This window comes from Ursus maritimus, unplaced genomic scaffold, assembly GCF_017311325.1.
Source record: "Ursus maritimus isolate PB19 unplaced genomic scaffold, ASM1731132v1 scaffold_14, whole genome shotgun sequence".
In the NCBI taxonomy this organism is placed as follows: Eukaryota; Metazoa; Chordata; class Mammalia; order Carnivora; family Ursidae; genus Ursus; species Ursus maritimus.
The window spans coordinates 33,017,797-33,033,307 of record NW_024423786.1 but is presented as its reverse complement, the minus strand read 5'-3'; the positions used below and the strand labels follow the sequence as shown (position 1 = coordinate 33,033,307).

Sequence of the window (15,511 nt, the reverse complement as noted above, 5' to 3'; positions counted from 1 at the left end):
GGATAAGGGGGCGCCTGGGTGGCTCAGCTGTTAAGCGTCTGCCTTCGGCTCAGGTCATGATCCCAGGGTCCTGGGATCGAGCCCCGCATCAGGCTACCTGCTTGGTGGGAAGCCTGCTTCTCCCCCTCCCATTCCCCTTGCTTGTGTTCCCTCTCTCACTGTCTCTCTCTGTCAAATAAATAAATAAATAATCTTAAAAAAAAAAAATTAAGAGTGGAGATAAGAGATACAAGGGTCAAAGATGACACCCCAGGCTTTGGGTCTGAACAATCAGAAGGATGGAGTTGCTGTTAACTGGCAGGTGGTTAGGGGACCAGGAGAGTAAGGTACCCTGGAAGTCAGGTACAGAAAGAGCTTCAAGGAAGAGAAAATGACCAACGGTGTCAAACACTGCTGGTCGCCAGGCTGGGTGGGGGTAGGGCCAGAGAATATGCCATTGGGATGAACAACATAGCAATCAGCAAGAGATGTTTGTGAGGGAAACCCAAACCTGGCTGGGAATCATGGGTTCCCAGGAGCACAGGAGACATTATTCCAAAAGCTGAAAGGCAGGGACAACCCAACTGTCCTTCAACAGATGAATGGATAAACAAAACATGGTATACATGTACCACAGAGCATAATTCAGCCTTAAAAAGGAAAGGAATAATGACACCTGTTACAACATACATGAACCTTGAAGATATCATGTGGGGCAAAATAAGCCACGCACACACACAAGACAAACACTGCCTTATTTGCACTGATGCCACTCGTATGAGGTATCTAGAGTCGGTAAAGTCATAGAGACAGAAAGCAGAGTGGTGGTTACCGGGAGCTGGGGGGAGGGAGAAATGGAGAGTTGACATGAACAGAGTTTCCATCACGCAAGACGAAGAAATTCCAGAGGTTGTTGTGTAACATTGTGAATATGCTTAACACTAGAACTGGACACTTAAAAACGGTCATGATGGTAAGCTTTATGTTATCTGTATTTTACCACAATTTTTTTTAACAAGTGAGAGGGGAAGGGAGGCAAAGAAGTAGAGTCAGCAAGTCCAAACAATTCTTTCAAGAAGTTTTGCTCTAAACTGAAGAGAAATGGGGGCATAACTAGAGGGAGAAGTAGGGTGAACAGAGGGTTTTGATTGTGGTGTTTTTTTTACGTTGGGAGAAATGATCCAGCAGGCAGTGTTCTCAAACGTTTAAATTACTTCCAAAATGAAAGCTATATTTCGGGGTGATGAAAACGTTTTGGAATTGGATAGTTGTCATGGCTGTCCAACCTTGCAAATATACTAAAAACTACTAAGTCACACACTTCAAAAGAATCGGTTTTGTGGTATGTGAATTATAAATAAATAATAAAAATAGGGAAATAATAAAAATAGAGAATTAAAATTAGAGAAAATGAAAAAAATAATAAATTTAATATTGTCTGGCTACCATGTTCTCGTAGACGACCTGAGTTCCCACCCAAACAGCCCCAGATAGTTCCTGCGGCCAGTGACCCACAGTGGCACAGGAGAAGGGAGCAGAGTCCTCCAAGTTTAGGCTGAGCTGCAAATGCTACATCAGCACACAGCCCCTACAGAGAAACCCACTGAACAAGCCCCCGCTGGCTGCACATAATGGCCCTATTGACTTGGAGCCATGAACTCCCAGGTCTCTGGTCTAAAAGAGAAATGTAAGAAAAATCCATTCAACTCAAAGCAAGAAAATCTGCACCTGCCACCCCCTCCCATCTGCCAACCCATGCTGTGCTCCTCTCACTGCATGGGAACCAGGGACGGGCTTATTTGGCAATCAATCATGGGAGGGGGAGTTCTTTCTGAAATGTCCTCCTATTTGTAACAGTATCACACTCAAGCTTTCCACGGCCTTCTTCCTTTCTTCTGAACAACTCCAAACAGTATCTTACTCCCTGTTATGCTTAATTTTTTGTGTTAACTTGTCTAGACCATAGTGCCCAGATATTTGGTCAAACGTTATTCTAGAAGTTTTGTGAAAGTGCAGGTATTTTTTTTTTTTAGATGACATTAACATTTAAATCAGTAGACTTTGAGTAAAACAAATTGCTTTTCATAATTTGGGTGGGCCTGATCTAATCAGCCAAAGGCCTTCATAGAACAAAGACTGACCTCTCCTAGCACGAAGGAAGTCTGCCATGAGACTGCCCTTGGACTTGAACTGCCTTCTCTGTGTCTCTAGCCTGCCAGCCTGCTCTGCAGATTTTAAACTTGCCAAGCCTCCACAATCACATAGGGGGATCGCCACTTCCTTAAAATAAATATGTATCTCTCTCTCCCTCTCTTGCTCGGTATATGTGATATACATATATATTCTCTCTCTCTCTCTCTCCATATATAGAGAGAGAGGAGAGAGGATACATGCTGTTGTACAATATACATATTATATAACATATATCATTAAACATCATACATTTCATATATTATATATGTACACATTATATAATAAGCATTACATAATTTTATATATTACATATCCTGTTGTAATTTGTTGGTTTTGTTTCTCTGGAGATCCCTGACTAATACACCTCCAAAAACAACTGACTTTCCATCGGAAATTATCCCTTATTATCTGTACTTGCATGAAATTTCAAGTCATCAGATGATTAAGAAGATAAAAAGAAAAAACCTACATGGGATGCCTGGGTGGTGCAGTTGGTTGAGTGTCTGACTCTTGGTTTCGGCTCAGGTCATGATCTCAGGGTTGTGGGATCAAGCCCCCCGTCGGACTCCCTGCTCAGTGTGGAGTCTGCTTGGGACTCACTCTCTCCCTCTCTCTCTGCCCCTCCCACTGTCTCTCTCTCTCTCTCTAAAAATAAGTGACTAAATCTTTTTAAAAAATAAAAAACCCACAAAATACAGAAACCAAGGAAGAATAACATCTGTCTATGTATTGATCAAAGCCATCATGGTAGATGTATGTGTTTTTAAATGGAACTTTAAGTCAAACAAGTGGTATTAATTTTGTATCTATTTTGTGGCTACCTTTTCAATATGCAACAACTCATTGGGATAATAAGAGGTACCTGGTTGGCTCAGTTGGTAGTATGTGACTCTTGATCTCAGGGTCGTGAGTTCAAGCCCCACACTGTGTGTGGAGTTTACTTTAAAAATAAATATATATAGTTTTTAAAGGATAGTATGTTATACCTTCTTCCCTAATTTTAGAGGAGACAGGTACATGACCTGGGTTCACAACATGAACTTGTAATAGGCCTTAGCTTTTCTGGGTTCAATCCCAGCTCTATTACTCACTCATAGTGTGACCCTGGGCAAGTTACCTCTCTGTGCCTTTGTTTCCCCATCCAAAAATGGGAATAATAATACCCCCTCCCTGAGGTTTTTGTGAGGATTAAATGAAATAGTACATGTAAAACACACAGCAAACTGTCTAGCACAGTGTTTTTCAAATAGTAGGTTTTGCCCTATTCGTGAAATAAACCTAGCGGGTCTCACAGCCATCATTTAAAAAAAAAAAAAAGCATAAATTCACTAATGTAGGAAAGAATGATCAGAGAACACTAAAGATACATAAGGTAAGTATTGTCTCAGCAAACTTTCATTTCGGATATGCACGTGCGTGCACACACACCTGAACTCATACACACGGACACACCAGGTGATGATATCTAGATTTATTTCCTACAGTGGGTCACAGTCAAACACAGGCGGGACAGGCCGGACTCCACCGTATAGCAAGTACTCAATAGCATTTAGTAGCATCATCATTATTATCTCATTCGGAAAGATAATATAACTTTATTAGTGTAATAAAACAGAGTTGCTCGCCCTCCTATCAGCTCTGCCACTCATACACCGCAGTGCTGTGTCGGAGTCACTCCACCTCCCCAAATTCACTTGCCAACTCTCTCTCCTCAAAGGCCTCGGCAGTCATTTAAACATTTTCTGACTCACAATGCTGGCCAAGGATTAGTGAGGCCCTGCCCAGCCCAGGACGTATGAAATGTGAGTGATCTGTTGAGAAAACCACTTGAGTTTGCAAGACTGCACCGGACTTTTGTAAAATGAAAGCCATGCTGGGAGAAACCATCCCCTGCACTGCCTTGGGCGATGTGTCATAGAAAGAGGTTACACAAGGGCAGCTAAGCTCGGTCTTCTGAGACTGGAACTTCAGCTCCGTAACATGCTTCCTTGTTCTGGGCCTGGGTTATATCATTGTGTTTTTCCCCTAACTTCCCATGTGCACGTCCATGCACACACCCCTCTCACTAAAGAATGGAAATAAAATCCCTATGAACTGCTGGATCTAACAGACTGGGTGAAGGGAACCTGCTAAACCACGGGAACTTGGGTTTTGAAGATGTCAAAATAATTTCCATTGCATATCAATTTTTCCCCTCTAGACACAAACTAGAAACTCTGCCCAAATTAATACTTTTTTAAATTGCTTTTTTTTTTTTTTTTTTTGAACAACGGCGATCAACAACTCCTATCTCTCACACACGGTAGCACCATTTTGTTTAAAATGGAGCCCCTCGCCCCAGCGGAGCACACGGAGGTAGAGTGGATTTGCATTTCCCAACGTAGTTCCCTGGCTTGTTCCTTCAGTTTGGAAAACCAGATTCCCGTTGACACACACGTAGGTGCTTCACTTTTTATCTCTTCTTCTGTAAGAATACAATTGTGGACTTGCGCCAAAGCATGACATCTGGAACGCATAAGTGCAGGTACAGGTGTAAACTAATCTTCTAATATGGGATAGTGTTCCTTCCTTATTTTTATTCCATTCTTTAAACCATGATGCCAGTTTGGGGGAAGGAGGCAAAAATTGCGTTAGCAGCAGCACTTCTTCCTTAAATGAAATCCTACCTCTGCTCAATAGATAAAACAAGTTAAAATGCAGCCCTCACTTCAATACCCTCCACCACTCCCTGGTGCCTACAGGGCTGTGGGTGGGGGAGCAGTTCTCACCATGATTCTCAAGCATGGAGGCAGGGAAGTACGGGAGGATGTCTAGGGAGCACCATCATACCCTCAGATAAACAGAAGCCAGGTCTGCCTTATGCTCAGTCCGTGCCAGAGGCACTCCCATTTTGCACATTCAGGAGTTAAATGTTTTATCCAAGGTCTCCAGACTTAGATTAGACACTACACTATACTTGTCACTTTCTCCAACAAGGAAAAGAGACGCTGATGTCCCTGGGTTTTTGTCTTTGTAAGGTGAAGGATGGAATGCTGAGGGTCAGCCAATCAATGAGCAAGTGATGCATCAGGACCTGGACTTACTATTGTTAAGCTAGCAAAACTCCCCACTGACCTTCTGATTCAACACAGCCCCTATTAAAATCTCAGCTACTTTTTTTGCCAAAAATTGAGAAGCTGATCCTAAAATTCATGTGGGGACCCAGAACAGCCAAAAAAATCATGAAAAAGGACAAAGTTAGAAGACTCACACTTCTCGACTTCAGAAGTTTCTACAAAGCTACAGTAATCAAGACAGTAGCATGGCATAAAGATAGAAATACAGATCAGTGCAATAGAATTAAGAGGCAGGAATAAACATGCATGTTTATGGCTAGTTGATTTTCAACAAGGCTGTCAAGAGAATTCAATGGGAAGAATATTCTTTTCAACAAATGGAACTGGGACAACAGGATATCTACATGCAAAAGAATGAACTTGTCTCTCTACCTCACACCACATATAAAAATTAACCCGAAATGGATCAAAGGCCTAAATCTAAGGACGAAAACTATAAAACTCTTAGAAGTAAATTGAGGCATAAATCTTCATAAGCTTGGATTAGGCAAACATTTTTTTTTAAGTATGATACCAAAAGCACAAGCAACATAAAAAAAATAGATAAATTGGACTTCATCACACTTAAAATCCTGGGCTTCAAAGAATACAACCAAGAAAATGAAAATACAACACATAGTATAGGAGGAAATATTTGAAAATCATATATCTCATAAGGGACTGAATCTAGAATATATGAAGAACCCTTCCTTACAAATCAATAATAAAAAGAGAACCCAATTTTTAAAAATTGGCAAAAGATCTGAAAAGATACTTCTCCAAAGAAGATATACAAATGGCCAATAAGCACATGAAAAGATATTCAACCAACACAATATTAAAGAAGAACAAAGTTGGAGGACTGCTGCTACCAGACTTCAAGACTTATTTCAAAGCAGGGGTGCCTGGGTGACTCAGATGGTTAAGTGTCTGCCTGCGGCTCAGGTCATGATCCCAGGGTCCTGGGATGGAGCACCCTGCTCAGCAGGGAGCCTGCTTCTCCCCCTCCTTCTACTGCTCCCCCTGCTTGTGCTCTCTCACTCTGTCAAATAAATAAATAAAATCTTAAAAAAAAAAAAAGACTTATTACAAAGCTACAATAATCAAGACAGTGTGGTATTAGCAAAATAAGAGACAAACAGATCAATGGAAAAAAAACAGAGAGCCCAGAAATGGACGCCCATGAATACAATCAACTGATCTCTGACAAAGGAGCAAAGGCAAAACAATGGAGCAAAGACAATCTTATCAACAAATGGCTGGAACAACTGGACATCCACATGCAAAATAAGGAATCTAAACACAGACCTGACACTCATCACAAAAATTATCTCAAAATATAAATATATTTTGCAAATATATATAAATATAAAATGCAAAACAATAAAACCCCTAGAAGATAACATAGGAAAAAACCTAGATAACCTTGGGTATGGTGATGCCGTTTTAGATATAACACCAAACCCACAATCTATGAAAGAAATAATTGATAAGCTGGACTTCACTACAATTGAAAACTTCTGCTCTGTAATAGATAATTCTAAGAGAATTAGAAGACGAACCAGAGACTAGAAAAAAAAAAAATACTTGCAAAAGATACATTTGATAAAGAACTGCTATCCAAAACATATAAAGAGCTCTTAAAACTCAACAATAAGTAAACAACCTGAATTGGAAATGGGAAAGACCTTAACAGACACTTCACCGGACAAGATATATAGATGACAAGCAAACATATGAAAAGATTCTCCACATCATATGTCAACAGAGAAATGCAAATTAAAGCAATAGGATACCACCTCATGCCTATTAGAGTGGCCAAAATCCATAACACTGACCATACCAAACGCTAGCAAAGGATGTAAAAAGCAACAGAAACTCTCTCATTTGTTGCTGGTGGGAATACAAAATGGTACAGCCACTTTGAAAGACAGGTTGATGGGTTTCTCACAAAACTAAACATACTCTTACCATACAATCCAGCAATCACACTCCCTGGTATTAACCCTAAGTAAATGAAAACTTATGTCCACACAAAAACCTGTACATGGATGTTTATAGCAGCTTTATTTGTAACTGCCAGAACTTAGAAGCATCCGAAATGTTCTTTAGTAGGTGACTGGGTAAACTGTGGTACCTCCAGACAATCAAATACTACTCAGCACTAAAAAGAAATGAGCTATGGGGTGCCTGGGTGGCTCAGTCAGTTAAGCATCTGCCTTCGGCTCAGGTCATGATCCCGGGGTCCTGGAATCGAGTCCCGCATCGGGCTCCTTGCTCAGCGGGGAGTCTGCTTCTCCCTCTGCTCCTCCCTCTGCTTGTGCCCTCTCTCTGACAAATAAATAAATAAAACCTTTAAAAAAAAAAAGAGCTATCAAGCTGTGAAAAGACACAGAGGAACTTCAAATGCATGTTACTAAGTGAAAGACACCAACTGCTACGTACCGTATGATCCTAACTATATGACATTCTGGAAAAGGCAAAACTATGGAGACAGTAAAAAGATGGTGGTTGCAGGGGACAAGAGGGCGGAGATGAATCGGTAGGGCACAGAGGATTCCCAGGGCGGTGAAACTACTCTGTATGATATTACAATTGTGTGTATAACTCTCATTATACATTTGTTCAAACCCACTGAAGGCACAACAGCAGAAGTGAACCCTCAGGCAATCTAGGGGCCTCCGATGATCGCGATGTGTCCGTGTAGGTTCATCCTTGGTACCCAACGTACCATTCCGGTGAGTGATGCTGATAATGGGGGATGCTGTGCATGTGTGGGAGCAGAAAGTATAAACGAAATCTCTGTACTTTCTCAATTTCATTATTAAAAGAAAAACTAAAACTAAAACTGCACTAAAAAAAATTATGTTAAAAAAAAAAAAGACGTTCAACACCACTGCCATAGGGAAATGAAAATCAAAACCACGAGAAGCTACTGCTTCACACGCATTAGGACAGCAATAATAAAAAGATGGCCAGTAACAAGCATTGGTGAGGATGTGGCATCACTGAAACTCTCAAACACTACTGGTGGGATTGCAACGTGGCACTGCCACTTTGGAAACAGTGTGGCAGTTCTTCAAAATGTTAAGTATAGAGTCACCGTACGACCTGCAATCCCTCTGTAGGTATATACCCGAGAGAACTGAAAATATACATCCACACAAACTTGTACTCTCCTCCCTTGGGAGAGGTGAGGGTGTAAAAAGAGGGGAGATGCGCATAGACTGAGAAAGCACCCCTGGACATCGGGCTAAATGAGGAAAAATTCATTGGAGAACAATACATACAAACTGAGCCGGTTAGAGGTGCCTGGGTGGCTCAGTTGGTTGGGCGTCTGACTCTTGGCTTTGGCTTAGGTCATGATCTCAGGGTCGTGAGATCGAGCCCTGCAGGGGGCTCCACATTCAGCACAGAGTCTGCTGGAGATGATCTCCTTCTCCCTCCCCCCGGTCCTCCTCCCTCTCTCTCTCTCTCTCTCTCTCTCAAATAAACAAAATCTTTTTAAAAATGAGCCCATTCTGTTGGTTTTTAAAGACAGTCACAGGTACACACACCTGTACATCAAAACATAACAGAAAGATACAGTTAACTGATCATAAATGTTCTCTCTGGAAGCAAGCCAGGGATGCGGGAGGTGGAAGTTCAGTTTTTACTCCACAATTTCTGATTTGTTTGCATTTGTGTACGTGAAGAATATAAGCAGGTTTCTTGGGCAAAGGAGCATTTCTTTTTCTAGGCAAAAGGGAAGGAAAGAGGGAAGAGGCCAGTGGAGTTGGGGAGTGTGGGAGGTTCTGCAAGGAGCGAAAGAGCGTTCCAAGTAGTAGGAACAGCAGGCACAACGCTGCGAAGGTGGAAAAGCCTCTGGGGTACTTGGGGGGCTGTTGGGTTCAGCTCCACTGGAGGGTCCAGCAGGGGACCCGGGGTCTGGTGTGGGGAAGATGAACCAGAACAGTCCACTGAAGCAGCCAGGGTCTGAGGGCCACGGGTACAGAGAGGCCACCATTGTAGCAGGGGAGGCCTGGGAGAGGCCATGGCACAGGAGGGTGAACCACAGTGGGCAGAGAGTCTCATGCCATTTCACACCTGGCATCCTTCTCACAATACACTTGCCCTCGATTCCATTATCCAGATTTGGCTCCGAATGCAATTGTCTCCAAAAAGCACAGCACCCGCCCCTGGTGAAGTCTCCAAACGCGAATAAAGAACTCCCAGTGTGTTTGAGCAAACCTTTCTGAGCGCGATGCAGTGACAGAGTGACCTGTGTCCGTTTTAGGTCACCAGATAAAGACCACAGCCAGCCCTTCCTGCACAGGGGCTGTGACAGGGATACACACTCCACACATTCATCTCTACAGCAAACCCATAAGGTCCAGTTAAGCACTGTCGCCACGCAAGATACGGACACTGAGGCTTGAAGAGGTCAGGCACTTTGCCCAAGGTCACTCCACTAGTAACTCAATGCTGGAGCCGAGACTGGAACACAGGACCCCAAGCACCCCTTCTACCGCCTCCAGACATATCAGTTTGCCTTAAAGCCAGCCACCACACTAGCTCACCAGCCCAGCTTCCAGGAAAATATTGAGCTCAGAATCGAAGATGAATTTAGGGCTCGGGGGTCTATCACCAGGAGCAGCAAATCCTGACCCATAAAGTTATCATATGCTGGCCGGAAGTAGAGGGGGGGCTGTTGGGACAAATAACTAACTTGAGCTGTTCAATAACTAGTTTGGTCTTAGGTAGATGAGCCAGGCAAGGCACCAATCTGCTTTGTCCTTCAACGCTGGCCAAGGTCCCCAGCCTCTCTTCTTGGAGCATTTGATTTGACTTGGGCCCCATGTCCAGCTCTGCCCTGACTCACGGGTCCACCTTGGAAAAGTCAGGAGACACCTTGGGAAAGAAGGCGATGGCCTCCTCCAGCCTTGTTCCGTGGCCACCAGAGACCCTGGAGCATCCACTTAACCCCCAACAAATCCTCACCGTGCCAGGGACTGAGCAGTCGGTGGGGAGCAGCCTCTGTCCTCCCGGAGCGGACATTCGCAGGGGCTCTACACCAAAGCGGGGCCTGTCGGAGACATTTAAAAGCACCCAGCTCTCCTGACATCACTGAATCGATCTTCTGGGAAGATCCCTCTCCCCTCTACCTTCCCTGACACAACTGAACAGAACTCCGGAAAGACACAGTTGGCAAGTGATTCACCACTTCCCACTCACTTTTCTTGGTCAGGAAAATGGGGGTAGTGAGAGGGCCTGTGCCATAGGACAGTTCTAGATGCTACATGAGGATGTCAGTGCAGAGCTCCGTAGCACAAGGCACAGCCATTCAGATCAACTGGCACCTACCGAGGGCTGCTACATCAGTTCCTTTTCCAGACTACTCCAATACATGGGCACACATGGACACGTGCATGCACACGCGCACACACACACTCTCACACACAAACACACACTCCCTCTCTCTCTCTCTTACACACACACACACACACACACACTGCTATAACCGATGAGAATCTGGCATCATTTGAGAGCTGGACCTTTGCACATGCTGTTCTTTCTTCCTTCCATCTCGCCCACCCTCTAACAGAAGTGACTTATAGCTATCCCTTTCTTTTCTTAGATGTCACTTTTTCCAAGAAGCCTCCCTGTCATACCTCCTTTATGCTTTGTTAAGTAACGTCAAACGATCAACCAATCAACCCCTCAATGGAGAGAATGGGAAGCATGCATCTCCTGGTCCACGATCCTATACATTTTCGTCACTTGAGTTTTTTCCATCAAAGCTTCACTAAGTAACTACTTTCCCTCTAGGTGGTTCCCTCTCGGTGATGAGGTGCTTGTAACCAAATGACACAAAAGAGGAGGGGGCCCATGGCCAGGGCAGGTGAGGTGAAGCAAGTCTTGCTATGTGTAGGGTTATGCTTCCAGCAGTACCCCCGAGGCTTCTACTCTTTGCCTGGGTGGCAGTTTCATCACTCCAGGTCCCTCTGGAAAGAAAGGCACAAGCCTTCTGGTCAACCATGAGAACACACAGTGCCGAGATCTTACTCCAGCCACATGCTAGCATCTGAGGAGGTGGTGAGAGAGGTTCTGCCCACGCTGCCTCATTTTCCCTCCCCCTTCCCCAGTGAAACAGACCACGTCCAGGGCTCAAGAGCCGACTGGCCAAACCAGGAATTCAACCACAACCTTGGGGTCCACATGCATGGATCCGTCTTCCCTCGGATACCCTCATCCCTCACTCATCTAGGTTTCTGCTCGAATGCTGTTTCCTCAGAGAAGCCATCCCTGACCTAAACCAATCCTGCCTCCATTGCAGTCACTCAGGATCCCCCTCCCCAGCTTCATCTTCCTCATTACACTGACCACACTCCCCGATATCACATTACAGATCTAGTTGTCGATTACCCATCTCTGCTACGGGGATGTAAACGCCACAAACACGGCCAGTCTTCCTGACTTCTCTGCAGCCACTGTCAGAGCCCTCTCTCCATAAGTGATTCTTGAATAAATGGAGGAAATGAGCTGAGCTAAGGGGCGAAGGCACACGTGGAGATACGACTCCAAAGAACTACAGTCTTCTTTTTTTTTTTTTTTAAGAAAAAGTATACCCATTTTCGTAACCGAATCAACAATGTTCACTCAAGTGAGGAAAAAGGCAAAGCTTATCTCCAAACCTCTCCAGAGCAGACCCGACTCCACCCACCGCACTGGCGATCTCCCACACAGCACCGTGAACTGACTCAATTAATCAGAATCGTATATAAAAGCATTTCATTTTCACTCAAGTTTCAACCTGTTCAACCTGTGTAAAGTGATCTGAATCAGACGATATTTGCACAAACCATTAAGATAATGTATCCAAGGATTAATTTTGTTTAATATATCTAGGGCCAGGGCACCTGGCTGGCTCAGTCAGTACAGCATGCGACTCTTCATCTCAGGCTTGTGAGTCGGGCGTAGAACTTACTACGGAGAAAAAAAAGTTCTTCAGCCTCACCACACTTCACTCAGCGGATGCTCATTCATTCTGTCACTAAGGGACATTTATTGAGGAACTACTGTGTGCAAGGGGCCAGAGTTCAGTGGTAAAGAGGGCAACATCTCTACCCTCTTGAAGTCTACATTCTCCTGGGTGGATGCAGACAATAAACCCATAAACAGACAGACGAGTATGGCCATCTCAGGTAAGCTCCATGGATAAACCACAATAGGAGAGTGTGCCAGGTACCGATAGGGGGAGGGGCTGCTTTGGACAGAGTGGTCAGGAGAATCTTTCCTACAGAAGAGACATCCAAGCTAAAGGGAAAGATCATGCCAGACCTGAGAAGAAGTGGCAGAAATGTATGCTCAGCAGAAGGAAGAGCATGTGCAAAGACTCTGAGGAGTCTCCTGACAATCTGAGCTCAAATTTTCATGAACTGCATCCCATCCTCATGGCCCCACCACAGGCCAAGAGTCCCTACTCCCTCAGCTTGCCTTCTCCTTTCCCCAAGTGACTTCTTGATCAGATTCTCTCAAGTTAAGGCAGACCTGAATTTTCCACTGGAAGGTGTGCCCTGAGCAAGGGCACAAAGCAGCATGTGTGCACTTCCACCTCTGGGCAACAGAGGTAATGTTGGCATCTTAACGCCATAGGAACTTGGGCCTGCTCCTGTACAAGGGGTAAGAATCTCCCCACCAGCAGTTCAGAGTTCCCTTTTGTGGCACGCAGGCCCTCTGCAGAATATGATGAAAAGGGAACTCTGGAAAAATACCCACCTATGCTCCAAGCATATCTCATCCACACTTCCAATCTCATATATATTTCAGGAGCTTCCTGGAGTTTCAGAACTCCTGCCTGTGGTAGTAACACCAAAAGAAAGAAGCTACACTGGTGCAGGCTCCACTGATGGAGGGGACAATCTCCTGGAGGTTAGTGACAGGAGGGGACAAGATCAGGACTTTGGGCCCCTAACTACACTCCCACGCTCACAGAAATGAGACAGTGTCAGCCTATCAGGGGGCCCAAGGCCTGAAGGAATTCAAGTGAGGAATTCCCCCTCAGTGAGGCAAATATCCAGTCATACCCCAGAGCTTCCAGAGAAGGTCTGAGACCCCATTTCCCAGCAATGTCCTTGACAAAGGTCATCTCTAATCTTATATTCTGAGATACATTTTGCAAAGGCTGCCTAACCATAGGAAACATTACTGCCAAGCCCACCTGTTTCAGTGCTGACCACTGTGTGAATAATTCGGGTTCTTAGCAAAAGGAGGAGCAAGAGTCTTCTAATACCCACCTCATTGGGGAGCTAGCCATGCAGATGCCCTGTTAGACAGATGTCAGCCATAATAATAACAAGAGCAACTAACATAAGTAGAACTTACCCTGTATCGGGCACAATTTTAAGAACTTTAACCTTACACGACCCTTTAGGATTTGTACTATTATCACCCCCATTCTACAGAGGAGAAAACTGAGGCATAGATGGGTGAAGTAACTTGCCTGAAACTAGACAGCTAAGACAAATTCATAGAAAAGCTCTCCTCTTCCACACCCCAACCTTGTGTTGAGCATGAAATGCTTTAAAATAAGTTTCTGCCAGCGCGTCCAGGACAACTACCGTTTGGCAGTTCTCACATCTCTGCCCAGTGCTGGAAGCAAGCCTGGTTCAGGCATTAAATGGAGAAAGGGTCCTCCAGGAACAAGTTGCTCTGTTTCAGCAACGTTCAAGTCCACGGTGAGGCTGACTGCAAGCGCAGCTCTTCCCCGTGGCAAAGCCCAAAGGAACCCATTTGCACCCCGCTCGGTCAACTTCCACACTCAGAAAATGCTCACCGGTCTCTGGCTTTGAGGCACCGAGATTCACCCTAACCCCCTGGGGTCCGCCTCCCTCGCCTCTATCTCAAGATCCTCTAGCCGCGCAATTGAAAAGATGCAGCCGCCGGCACAAGGGCCCCGGGCGGGCCCGGAACCACGGCCGCCGCCCTGCGCGCTCAAAGCCCGGTTCCTCGCAGCGAAGTGACCGGCAGCCCTGCGAGCCACTACCAACAGCGCCCGACGCGACGCTGACCTGTGGGCGCCCCACCGAGGCTGGGGAAGACACCGAGGGAGAGGACAGGTGGCGCCTCCCTCCCCGGAAGTGGCTCCGGGAACTTTCGCTTAAGAGCTCCCAGGGACCAAAGTCAGGGTCTCCGGCGCGAGCGGCGGCTGGTCCGGGGTGGTGGTGGCACTGCCCACCTGCTCGCGCCGAGGCGCCCAAGTACGCTCCAAATGCCCGGGGCCGGAGAACGCGCAGAGCCCGCTTTGGGCACCGGGACGGGAGGGGGCGACGCGGAGGTGGGGGGTAGGGGTCCTGCTCCGGGTAATAGGTTAAGGCAGGGGAGAAGCCAGCCCCGGAAAGTGCCGGGCCCCAGGGCGTCTAGCGGGGGCGTCCAGCCGGGGAGGGTCTAGTGGAGGGGCGGGTTTCCCGGCCAGCCTCCCTCACTCACCTCGGCGCTCGGCGCTGGCTCGGCCCGGCCTGCTGGAGAGCGCACCGCGGCTACGGCCGTGGCTGCGGCTGCTGCGGGGGCGGCTCCCCGGGGCGGGGCGGGGCCGGGGGCGGGGAGGCCGGGCCGGCCACGTGGGCGTGAGGCGGGCGGGGGACCCCCGCTGGCGCCTGAGCCGGGTGGCGCGAGACCCGGACGCAGTCACGCCCGGCCGCTGCTGGGCACTCCCCCTCCGCACGCCCCGCCGGGGTCCCTGGGAAGACTAGGAAGGGAGCGCAGAGGAGAGGATCCGGGCCGCGGGGCATCCCCCTATTACCCAATCCGTACTCTGGCGGAGAGAATTTACCCGGCCGGGGAAGGGGTGCTCAGCCCGGCCCCCGCTCTCGCCGCGGAGAAGGCGCTGCGAACCCTCGGGGGTAGGCTCGCGGGACAAGTATCGGAGCAGGAGGGGACTGGCGACGCAGGGACTGCCCTAGCCCGCGAGGGCCGAAGCCTGTGCGTGGAGCCCCGCCCCGCCCTAGGCTGACCTGCAGCGCGTCGGGTCTCGCCCAAGCCTCGCTTTCCTGGACGGTGGCGGTGAAAATGAGGACGAGACGTGAGCTGCACGAATCCCCGCGCGCCCAGAAAATCCTCAGGAATCGCGGGTTTGTGAGCATACGCCCAGCCTGAAAGAGCAGCGGCCGCCAGTGGCCTGGGTCATCGTGCGGAAATAAACATGCGAATCCAAATAAAACTATTTTCTGCATTCATTCATTCAACAGATAAACGCCTACGGTCCT

The 15,511-nt window shown here is 46.8% G+C and overlaps 2 protein-coding genes across 3 annotated transcripts in view; one reads left to right on the top strand and one right to left on the bottom strand.

The window, feature by feature from the left end:
- Positions 1-14,818, bottom strand: part of ARHGEF3 (Rho guanine nucleotide exchange factor 3) — a 296,518-nt gene extending 281,700 nt beyond the window's left edge. The window contains exon 1 of one of the 2 annotated variants that reach the window (XM_040628659.1): positions 14,736-14,818. The gene's annotated coding sequence lies outside the window, so the exon portion shown is untranslated. The remainder of the gene's footprint in view (positions 1-14,735) is intronic. The other variant, XM_040628660.1, reaches the window with a different exon arrangement.
- On the top strand, positions 8,744-11,780 carry SPATA12 (spermatogenesis associated 12). Its single transcript, XM_008703628.2, is given in 3 exon segments — positions 8,744-10,247; positions 10,249-10,373; positions 10,376-11,780. Coding segments are annotated over 3 exon segments (432 nt in total). The 5' UTR covers positions 8,744-10,104; the 3' UTR covers positions 10,540-11,780.
- Positions 14,819-15,511: the final 693 nt, after the last annotated feature.